This window comes from Meleagris gallopavo, chromosome Z (genome assembly GCF_000146605.3).
Source record: "Meleagris gallopavo isolate NT-WF06-2002-E0010 breed Aviagen turkey brand Nicholas breeding stock chromosome Z, Turkey_5.1, whole genome shotgun sequence".
Taxonomy (NCBI): domain Eukaryota; kingdom Metazoa; phylum Chordata; class Aves; order Galliformes; family Phasianidae; genus Meleagris; species Meleagris gallopavo.
The window spans coordinates 9,998,749-10,011,136 of record NC_015041.2 but is presented as its reverse complement, the minus strand read 5'-3'; the positions used below and the strand labels follow the sequence as shown (position 1 = coordinate 10,011,136).

The 12,388-nt window shown below is 35.6% G+C and overlaps 1 protein-coding gene across 1 annotated transcript in view; it reads right to left on the bottom strand.

Annotated features, from left to right (window-relative positions):
- Positions 1–6: 6 nt before the first annotated feature.
- SLC1A3 (solute carrier family 1 member 3) overlaps positions 7–12,388 on the bottom strand; it is a 62,335-nt gene continuing 49,953 nt past the window's right edge. The window contains exons 4-8 of the mRNA XM_010725342.2: positions 6,266–6,561; positions 4,324–4,557; positions 2,957–3,151; positions 1,399–1,533; positions 7–375 (exon numbers count right to left, since the gene is read on the bottom strand). Coding sequence (XP_010723644.2) covers positions 171–375; positions 1,399–1,533; positions 2,957–3,151; positions 4,324–4,557; positions 6,266–6,561 — 1,065 coding nt within the window. The 3' untranslated portion in view covers positions 7–170. The remainder of the gene's footprint in view (positions 376–1,398; positions 1,534–2,956; positions 3,152–4,323; positions 4,558–6,265; positions 6,562–12,388) is intronic.

Sequence of the window (12,388 nt, the reverse complement as noted above, 5' to 3'; positions counted from 1 at the left end):
GAAGCCACTCGATCACTGCTACTTTGGAATATATTTCCATTAATTCTTTTCAGTGCTAGCATAAAGGGAAAAGACAAGGGATAAGTGAACGTCGTGAATTCAAGATATAAAAGGCTGGGAAAAGTGTGTGTTTTCCGCACTTGTAGTGTTAGACTCATGCCTTCCTTACCCTACATCTTGGTTTCACTGTCTAATGGTTTCTCACTCTCATTTTCTTGTGAGATCAGCTGGTATGGTTTCTTCATTTCATTCTCCTCTATCACAGAATTCCCCATCTCAGCATCCCTGTTCTTCAGCTCATGCCGTGATAAGTGTTCAACAATTCCTGCTCCAATGGAGTCTCCCAAGACATTGGTAGTGGTACGGAGACGATCCCTAAGGAGAAATAGTGAATTAGCTTTGAGTTTATCACTTGTATGATATAGTATGCAGATGAGATATTAAAATTGCCATTACTTATCTAGATTACTACTAGATGATTCAGCAGTTTTATGTATATAGTGTGTATTTGTTGAATTCATTAACTCATAGTCATTATTCCTTCTACACAAAGTTGCAGTATATTAGGATTTGAAGAAACTAAGTCTGTTAATACTGTTGGCAACTCCACACTAAGAAACAACTTGTGATGTGGAGAACAAAGGGAGCATACGGCAAATGTTTATCAGAAGCATTTTTATACTTGTTTGGGTTTATACCCTCTGAACATTTAAGTCAATGAGACTTATTTTCATTTCCCTCCTGACCAGAGTTTCGTCTGACTTCTTGCAAGGATGACTTGATAAGAGTTGAAGGGTAAAAGCCTCTGGAAACTAGGTCAGAGGAAATAGATTGGAAGAAACATGCCTGTGATTTTACTTCTTGAATCTAGGAGATTTCCCTGTATGCCTATGGATATGGCTGTACTCTCTTCTGCAGACAAAGGAACAGAACAACTGATGTGCAACACAGTATGGTTGCTGGATAAGAAGTAAACAACTGTTTTTCATATCTGTGTCTCTGTGGAAGACATTAACCTTTCCTGGATTAAATAGCCAGACGGGCTACAGTATTCTAAATCTGACTGATGGAAAGAATTTCATTATCAGCCTCCTAAATAAATAAATAAATAAATAAGTAGAAACACTAAAGCAATTCTTTTCTAGTTGCATTACAGTGTATATGAAAATTTTCTTAGTATTCTTAGGATCCAGGTTTATAAATCAACCTTTTGCACACAAGAAGAGCCATCATTAGGCTACACCATCTGCTTCAAATACATATATTAATTGCAAGAAATTGTGATTCAAGACTTCTACAGCAAAAGCACACTACAGACTGCAGTATTGTCAAATTGTGCCTGCTACTGCTATCTCCAAATATGGTCTAAGTTCTTAATTCAGCCATAGAAATACTTACAAGAACCAGTCCACTGCAATGATAAGAGTGATATCATCTGTAGGCAAACCCACTGATGTAAGCACAATGACCATGGTGACCAGTCCGGCTTGAGGAATGCCTGCAGCTCCAATACTGGCAGCTGTAGCTGTGATGCTGTGCAAAGAGACAGCAAGAACAATTGATTCACTTCCATAGTAAACACTTTACCGTCTGATAAACATTAAAAATAAATATGAAGCAAAAAGTCATTTGCTCTTTAGAAAACTGTGAATCCAGTCCCTAATCTGAACACTGTACATCTGGAGAAGTATGTGGATTTTAGTCCAATATGTATACACTGAACATTTATCCAGAGCTCTGGTAACATGATTTTGTGACATGGTAAATCCCCTCCTTTGTTCTTATGGCCAGTCAAAAACATATATATGCCACAACTCACTGAACAAACCAATTCCATCACCCCAAACGTGTTAAAGTTGTGGAAGTAATTTTGTCCTGGCAGATCTGATACAAAAAGTTTAATTCTCTGTCCATCTCACTATAACCTTATGCTAGATGAATTACCAACTCCTACGCCATTTTGAATTCAGTCAACAGGAAACAGAAAACTGGCAAAACCCCTGAATCATACACTCTAGTAGTTTGATATAAATATGCTTGTTCACATTCAGTTTAGCAAGAATTTTGTTTCGCCTGATGATTTGTCAGGGAGCAGCTCTAGTATTAATGACTGTTGAATTACTGCTCTGGAGTGTGAAGACAGAGTTTTACCTTCTGTTAATGAATACTGAGTTAACCTGGTGGCTTTATGGAGAGAAGCACTTCTGCTTGAAAATCTCCTGTTTTTCCAGGTCACCATTATCTGAATGTACAGTGTTGCTGAGTAATAAATACCTGTTTGTCTGCCCACATTTTCTCACTTTCCCTTTGCTGACATTTATCAATAGTGCACATGTACCTATCACTTTTTCTCTTAAGCCATTTTAGTCACATAATAAAATTAATGCAAATCAATTATTAAGTGCTACTTACTACTTTTTTTTTTTTTTTGCTTTTATATTTCAAACATGAAGGCTTGTTACTTTACAACATACTCATTTTCTCCACCTCTATCAGCTGATTTAACAAAATGTACTGTTTCTCCTTACACGGATTGCTCTACTTGAGACCAAGACTAGGAAAATACCACCCTGCTATCCTTAGCAATGTACCATGACACTGTGCTGCTCTTAAGCTACAGCTTGGTATGTGCACTCTAAACTATCTGGTGCAGATCCCAACATCTGTGCGTATACTTCAAGAAAATTTTAATGACAAAAGAAATTTAAAGCTTCTTGTTGATCCCACTAAGTGCAGTGATATGTATGTCATGCACCAGTTTTTCAAATGTTTACCTAATGAAGAGTATGTGCTGGGGGCCTCCTCTGTGCAGAAGGTGTGAATCATTAGAGTTATTCAGCTACTTTAGTAGTTCTTGTTTTTAGCTCTACATGTTTTTTGTTTAATTCCTCATGTAATGGCAAGGAGTCATCACAAAGATGCTTTGATTAGATGTAGGCAATAATGACTTCTGTACCTGATTGTGATAATCTGCCCAAAGTTCAGATCAAAGTTGTTAACCTGTGCAATGAAAATTGCAGCCAAAGCCTCATATAAGGCAGTGCCATCCATATTAATTGTAGCACCAACTGGCAGTACAAATCTTGTAACTCGTTTGTCCACTCCATTTATTTCTTCTAGACACTTAAATGTAACAGGCAGCGTTGCAGAACTGAAACAAAAAGAAGATAATGCAAGATATGAGTTTTACATAGTGGAATGCAAACTGTCATTTACTGCGATGACATGAAAGATTTTTCTAATTGTCTTAAATTTTTGTGATCTACCAGAATATTTGTCTGCCAAGACATATATAATACTGGCGGTTCTCCTGATCTTCTGGGACTAGTTGGCTGTTTTGTAAGAGTGGATTTGGCTCTCTATCCTTAAAGATGCATCTCTCCAATCTCTCTATCTGATCATGCTGAAGAGGTTTTTCAGCAATCCAGGTTACTGTGTTTCAGTGGCCTCTTCATTGCTAACTACTTCACAACTTGGAAAACTTTATCAATACTGATAAAATAAAAATACTGATAAAGTGTAAAGAAGGGCAGTAAAGATTGTGCTAGAAAATCCCTTTGATGACAGTCAACGTACAACTGAATTTTGAATAGTTTTTAAATCTACTTGTATAATGCTGATTCCCTTTTAGACATTCCACACATTGCGAGGTCTGACATCAAGATGTCAATTAATGAAGAGTCAGTTTCCACAGTAGTTGTGTTTCTTTAATTGAAAATATGAGGACACAGTCTTTTCTAAGTCCTCAAGAACCTCAAAAGCAATACAAAATTTACTCTTTTCTAATAGTCCTAATAGCTTATCATCTGGATATGGTATACGAAATAGATATTTGATATTTGATTTCAACAACATTTTCTTTCATCACAGATGGAAAGAGATATTTGTTCACATGAAGTCCCTTTGACATGGAAAAATAGGGGCCTTTCTGTTGCAGGTCCAGGATCTTTAGAATAGAACATCACCTGCCAAGACTCTCGAGCTCTCTCACAATTGCCTCTGAGCCTTCGTGCTTGCTTCTTTTTTTGATACGCATAAGATTTCTTTTGCCAGCTTCGTCCTTTATCAACAATTACAAACAACCTACAGAACTCAAATAATAGGCTAACCAGAGTCACAAGGGGTCTAGGCACACAGTCTACATCACCAAACAAATCAATTTCATATCTGTTCAGGAGTTCTTAGTAAAAATAAGAGTCTGAGTCAATATAATGATAAGAACGATCTCTCAGAGTGAAGTCAACCAGTTGCATTAGGCAAAAGAGTTTCTTAAACCAATAATATTAAAAAACATATATTTGGCCTTAATATGTTGTTTTATACCTGGAAGATGTTCCCAAAGCTGTGACTAGTGCCTGGATTAGGCCTCCAATAAATACCCAAGGGTTCTTACGAGTGATTAGGAAGTAGAGAAGAGGTAGAACTATGACAGCATGAATAAGCAAACCGATTATAACTGTTACAGTATACATGGCAAGCTGACCACCAATCACACCCATATCTTCCATCTCAACAATTTTTCCAGCAATCAAAAAGAGGATTCCAAGTGGAGCATACCTGCAAATAAGAAATCAAATTAGTATAGTAATGAACAATATAAAACACTCCCTTGTTCATATCTTTTACATGTTTGTATACGTGCATGAAGGTAGGATATTACTAATGGGATGACTGTAATTCAGAAGCAGTTCTAGAGTTTAACTGTTTGACTATTAAGAGCTCAACTTGGATGAAACCACGGTGTGAAAATTTTTGATAGGCTCTGCTAGATTCGGATCTAGTAAAACGAATGTGAGAGGAGTATAGTATGCCTTTCAGACATAAAGCCTTGAAGAATAACTTAAAAATGTATGTAAATCACTTAGGAAAATTGGATTGGCCAGACAGGTGACTGACACTGCAGTGTAAAGGAAGAATCATTAGAAGAACAGTTTCAGCTCAAAATTTTCCAGCATTTTCGTATGTAGGGAGATGAGCTTCCTTGATAATTCAATTATCATTTAAAAGTCGGTTTAGCAAATTCTGTTAAAATTCTGCCTGTTAGAAGGAAGTCTCATTCAACACAGTAGGAGATTATGCCAACTGCCCATCTCTGTTCTCTCTCCACTGTTGTTTCTTATGTCGCAGAGGAAGAACTCACTCTTCCAATGATTTCAAGATGCTTCTGTCCATTCCTAGTGGAGCACTCCATAAATACTTTAGCGTGAAGCTGTCTGTACGGCAGAGGTCATGGCACTGTGGGGTAGCAACATGAGTGGTCTTATATATTTCTTCCTATCAGTAAGCACAGCTACAAATAAAGGAGTTAGCACTCAGCACAAAACTCTACAGATCTACAGAATTTATTACAGCAGAATTTTTGGCACAGCCTTATTTCCACTTCCATAAATGCCCATTTGTCTTATTACACTAGCTTATCAGTGAGCATCATTATCTAGAATATCTTAATTGCACTTTGAAACATAAAATACATGTTGAAGTTTACCAGAAATAACATTTTCTATCCTTTTCTTTATTATTTCAAGTGTGCTTGTAAATAATGATAAAAGATTTTTGATTTGCACAGATGTTTTCTGGATTGGGAGAATTTTACAATATACTCATTTTTATTTTTGCTGTTAGTACTACAAAAGTATGTGTAGGTTTTGAGGTTTTAGGGATTGTGAAGAAGGCAACAAGATATTTCAGCCTTTTTTTTTCAGAATCAACCTTCTACATGACAAAAAATAAGACTTCATTTTTGAAAAGGATTTCTATGTGTTTGAGGGAAAATGCATAGGTTTTATTTATCCATTGAACACAGAAAATGAAATAGCAAAAAATATGTATATCTTTCTTCAACTACAATGCAAGGACGTATTTACATTCTACATAATGCAGGAACAACTTGTTTTGGAAACTAATGATAACAAGGTCTTGCTGTGTAGAAATAAGATTATAGGAGAGGTTTGCCGGTTTCCTCTAGTGAAGTCTGAGTAGACGATAAGGAAATTTTGATAGCATGTTATTTTGACTTCTCATGTTATGAAGACAGAATGAGTACTAAGCTTGGCGTACTGTGCCAAAGATCTTGATTCTTCTCAGGGTAAAAAGTCAAACACACTGCAAGACTAAGTATACAGAACTACAACTTAGGGACTCATTTAGCAGAAAGGTACAATTCAGGTAAGTTCTTATTGTACCACTTTTTGCCAGACATACTCTATCCACCATTGTGAAAGAATAAAGTTAGTAACTTAATACATAATTTATCAGAGGCACTTACCACATGATTAGAGCTACCAGTCTCATGATAGCCTCATTAAGGCTATCAAAGAAGTCTTTTAAGGCCTGACCTTGCTCCTTCATGCTTCCAATCACCAGGCCAAAGCTTATTGAGAAAACCACCAAGCCAAGGGCATTCACTCCATTTACAGAACCTGGAACAGGAACCATTTCCTCTTTCATTTGTGTGAGGGTTTCCATTGCAGCTGATACATTACTTATTATGGAAGCCACTGTGGATGTGTCATTGGATGGGATATCTACTTTAAACATTCTCTTTTCGTAGTTAGTTTTGAACTGGTAAAAAGAGAAGAACAGAAAGATGGAAATCATGTGAATTGTCCAAACATATGTAAAAATCACATATCATTAAATTATTAATTTCCATTGTAGAACACATGAATTTTTGTGTAATACTTGTTGGTAAGGTAAGCTGTGATGAAAACAGGCTTTCCTGAAGGCAACATAAACTATATTGACCTCAAGAGCTAAATCTCTCCCCTTTGGATTTATGGACTTGTTCTCTCAGAGTTAGAAATTGAAGACACATTTGTAATGTTTGTGAATTTATTATAAATCTACTGATATTTAATTTGCCTTTTTATAAATAATTATTATTCCCAAAAACATATTTCCGACTGTTTTTGAATTAGAAAAAAATAGACTGAAAGTAATCTAAATATAACATACCTACTCTTCCCAATTCTTTAAACTGAAATTAGAAATTTGCTATGAAAAAAGCCATTAGTTTTCTCTACTACGCAATAAAAGACACCACTTTTGTTTATACAGAAGAAATTTCTAATTTACATAGTTCCTCTAGTGAATGGGGAAATCAGTTTAAAAATCTCAGTGCTCTTCTAAATCTCTACTTTGACAACCAGTCTTCCACTACCTATTACTTTTCCAAAAAGAAATTGTAAGTACCCTGTATATTTGTTCCAGCATTCAAAAAAACCCTCAGCCCTATCGTTATTAAATTCTTTTGAGCACAAGAAATACTAAATAAAACTCATAAAATGTTTCTGGTTTATCTTGGGATACTAAATATCATATTAAAGCAATGGGATACAGGTGTCAAGACTATTCAGATTCCTTTTTATTTTTTATTTTTTATTTATTTTTATTTTTTATAGGTTATGGAGGTGAATCAAGTGAGTCAAGTCAAGAAACTGAATTCCACAAGTGGAGCAACATTGAAATTGGGACTATTGTCCAAAGTTGTAAAAGTTGTACATGAAATACTTCTAATTGTTATTTTTTTTAAGGTTACTGGAGGTGTGATGGCTTCGTAATACAAATATTTTTATTTCTTTTAGTTATTATGTATAATAAAACCAACTAAGTAGACATTTCTTACTTCTGACATCTGAAGGGTCTAATTATGAGGGTCTAATTATGCTGGACTTACAGACATGCAGATTAGACAAACATAAAAAAGTAATCTCTTAATGAGGACTGAAGTTAAAGACTAATTTCCTACTGAATTTCCTTTCATTTCTTGCTCTCCCTAGGCACACAATTACTGACTTTTCCTTGATTCTCCTAATCACCAATCCTCATCTCCAGGTTCTTCTCTTATTCTTGTCTACTTAAGTCAAAAGCAACACATAGTTGCTAGACTGTGTTAGATGTGTGCTACACATAGTAGGGCTGCTAGACTGTGTTAGATGTGTGCTGTCTGCTGCCTGTTGCAACAGGTTATTTACTAAGCCATAAATTACTTTTATTTCATCAGTAACATAGGTTTTGTTTATGTAAGACATCCACTCCTGTGTCAATTTCATTGGAGATACTGGGTTCCAATGTTATTAGGGGGGACTGAGAAAGAGTTGTGCAATGGAGGAGAAAGCACAATCACATGAAGTTTCTGACCACTTTGGTAAGGCAGTTAGAAATCATCTTAGGTTACAGTAATTATTTCTTTTTCTTTTCCTTTTTCTTCTCTCGCTCTTTCTCTCTCTTTTTTTCCTTTTTTTTCTTCCTTATTTTTGCTGCTTCTGGAATTCTGTCCAAATAGGAAGGTGCCCATTGTATTGGTGTTTTTTAGCGGTTATAATACAGATTTTAGAACTTCTCTCAGCAAGGTCTTCCCTTTTCTGGTACTACTATGTACTCTATGTACTACTGGTACACATAGCTTTGACCTTTTCTGTTGACTCACACTGTTGGTACAAATGAAGTATTCAGAAATGTTGGCTTTATCCTATGGAGATCAGTCTTCCTAGAATTCTTCCCAGGGTGGAGAGCAGTGGAAAAACAGTTTTTTTAGAGTTGAATTCAAAATGGGAATTTGAGCACAAGACTCAGAGAGCAACCTTTATTTGCTCTAAAACAGTCACTTGTGTTGGCCTTTCATTAGTGATAAATGAGGTTATGGATAAATTCACTGATGTGTCTGTTTTACTGTGCACAAAGCTGTCTATCAAAAAATAATGAGAAACTTCCTGGTGAAGCCAAGGATATTAGGGAAAAATAAAGACAGTAACTGCAAAGGGAAAAGTATAGGTTGAAGTTTATTCTTTTTAGTACTTTTTTCAGATGATGCTGAAAACAAAATAGAAGATTGCTTAATGAGCACTGAAAAAAAATATAAAAGGAATAAAAAATCTCACTGTGGAATGGTGAAAAAGCCAACAGTGTAGAAAGCAACAGGATAAAAGAATATCTTAAAAAGGATAGAAAATATCAAAGATTGTGAATTAGATAAAGCAATAGCTGAGATTATCATTGCTTTGCAGAGAAACTATTGATAGAGATCATTTTGTGAGTTTTCATGAAATTTCTGTTTTTGGGCAGATCTTTACTGCATCTTGCTGGGAATAAGGTTTATCAGCTGTCTTTGGAAATCTAAGAAAGCATGTACCTCAAACTGACATGTTAATATCACACTACACTTCTGTGAATCCTAATTCTTTTGTATCATTCAGTACTGAAAAAAAGTAGATAAAGAAGAACTGCTCCTGTAAAACCTACAGATAGGCTTAGGATTTTCAGGAGAGATGGCTGTGTTTTACTAGGAGTCTGCACACCTACACTGATAATCTGTGATAGGCTAAACAATATCACTGTGGTCCTGTCATTTTGAAGAGTCTTTCATACATTGTCACCAGGCAAAAAGAATTTTGCCTGATAAGATTGTAGATTCAAAGTAGTCATACATTTTCCCTTAATTCATATACAGAAAGCAAACATGTAGTAGGAAAATGCTATCTGATACACGATAATACTAATAGGCTTCTACTAACAACTTTATATGCAAGAAAATTCTATAATGTAGTTTCTGGAACTAGCTGCAAGATGCTATAAAGTTTTAAAATTATTTTTTATTAAGCTATCTCATTATGAAATAGGTAGATTTAATTTCTCATTATAATATAATGAATTGCATAAATGGATGTTTGCACTTTAACTATTTTTTTTCACTAGCGGTACAAGATACTCATAGCCATCTCATTTGAATTCATTGCATGACTCTAAGAAGCAACAGTATATTCCATGGATGTAGCACATGCTACCATTTAGCTTGTGAAAAATGTAATTGCATTGGTAAATGCTCTGAAAACTCATGGTTTACTATCTGTACTCTGACAATTAGAGTTATCTGTTCTAGGTCAATGTGGTGATGTAGTTTTTAGTAAGTGATGATTTTGAAAAAAACAGGTTTGCTAGCCCTTAAATACAAGGCTAACTAGAGATAAATGAGGATAAGACAGAAATACCCTGTCTTCCTGATTCATTTTTTTCTGTCCTTATGGACATACGTGAAGCCATTTGAAATTTTCTGCAGAAGAGTTGATGACACAGGTTAAAATGTATCTCAAACAGCCGATACTATCATGAGGAATAGACAGTATGTATTAGTAGTCTTGTCTTAAAGTATAATTAACACTTCCAACCCCCTTGATAAGAATGAATTCTGGAAAGAACATTAATTAAAAACAGCTCAGATGAAATGCAGTTATCAGATACACCTTTCCACATCTTTAAGCTTCAGCTGGCATCAAATTCCACCTATTCACAACACAATGACCTCCTCACCCCAAATTATTAGACTGATTCTGTTTCTCCTGATCCCAAGTTCACTTTGTTTCTTTTGTCTTTCGATATATCCCCAGAGCACAGCACAAAGAGTAGTCGGATAAAAAGCACTTTCTGCCCATCAAGCAGGCTTCTTACAAGTAATAGATAGCAACTTTGAATTTAGCATGGTAAGAGAAATGAAAAGCTATAGCCAGAGATGAAAGATGAATCTTGAGGTTTCTTTGCATAACCCCAAATTGGGAGTGAATACTGGACTATAGAGAGTATTTTGAACAAAATTATCTAATTTTAGACAAGCGTGGAATATTGCCATCAGTCTTTTCGGATTGTTGTTACTGAAAAAAGCCGCAATGCCCCACATAGGAAAAGTAGCATCATATGTTGTATGGAAATAGCCAGCGTAGGCTTTAATATTCTGCTGTTTCCAGTGATCCCTACCTGCCACTGATCTACTTGGAGTAGGTACTGATAGAGACCGAGTGCAAAGAGATCTTTCATGAGCAGAACGGGGTTAACTTGAGAAGAATAAAACCCAAAGCCTGTCATTTTCCAAGTTATTATTCTTAGTGAGGCATGCTAGGAAAAGATGTGTCCTGAGGCTTTCCTGGTGTATAGTGCTGAACAGCATCAGCTAGCCCTGAAATGGATCTTGTGATTCCCAGCTGAACAGTCTGAACGAGGATTTCATTAGCTATTCTTCCTGTTTCCTGGAATGAACATTTTCAGAAGAGGAGGAGGAAGAGGAGGAAGAAGTGCAGGAGGAGCAGAAACAAGGGGAGGCAGTTCTGTTTGCTTCACAGGTTTGCTGTGAAAATACAGTAAAAGGAAGTCAAAGGACAAGAAGAGTGACTGGGAAGCAGCAGAAAATCCATCAAGATCCTTCCTAATTGAGTCTTGAGATCCTAGTCTTCCTTCCAGTTTCTTCTATCACCAGCAATGTCACTAAGCTGTCCTACTTCCATTCAGTAGCCCTCTTCATCTTGACTACTCCTCAATAACAATTCTAATTATGCATAGAATGTATTCCACATTTAAAGACCAATTTTACTTCACTAAAATGAATTATGCAAAGGAAAGTAAAATTTTCCATGTTAAAAATTTGAATAATGTTTGGTCTACAGAGACGACATCTTTGGTGCATTAGTGGAACTGGTTTGGAATGTATTTGCTATTGATACAATATATAGTGTCCAAAACTTGCTGTGAGTCTTAACAATCATTAGAGGTTGTATAGGTGGTAATAGTGAGAAAGAAGGAAAATCCTTCCACTGCATTTCAGTGCAGATCTCTGTCAGGAAAGAAACGTGTTGGAGGATGCTATAAGACACAATGTGTGCACCTGATACATCAAAATATCTGATTTAAATGTGGAGTGCATATGCCAGTGACATCTGCTGATGGAAGTCAGAAAAAACTTCCATTAAACATTTCCTATTCATTGAAGTGTTATTGGGAAAATCCTTTAAGCTGTGAAGCATTTGAGAAATACACCATATAGAATAAAAACAGAATCTACAGGACATCTTTAATTAACAACTTAGATTTAGGACTGCTATTCACTGAGTTGAATTTCCTGTTGTGGTAGGAATCTTCATTAAAAACAGATGAGCTATTTCATTCCCATTAACTGAAGATTTTTTCAAGACTTCACCATGATAAACCTTCTAGTTAAAAAACCTTATACTAACTTCCAGTTTATATTCAGTCATAGTAATTTCCATGTCAACTTTTGCAAGGGTAAATTTACTCATTATTATGTGTATACTTTCTTTAGGTGTACACTGTGCTGAGCCATATCACCTTCTTAGGCATGTGATAATTAACTCAAAACAAAGTATTTCAACTTTTATGTAATTTGTAAATTTTACAATGTATTTTTTGGGGCAATGTTGTTCATAAAAACACCTATTGATATGCGCCCTGTATCTCAGTTCAGCACCTTCCATAAGCTATCTCCAGAGGGTCCTCCTCACCCCAACTCTTATAGTTCGTAAAATAACCAAATAAACATATCCTCTGCCCAACTTCTTCACCTCCCATACAATATTAAAAACTCTGTTTTACAGAAGTCCAATTGGCC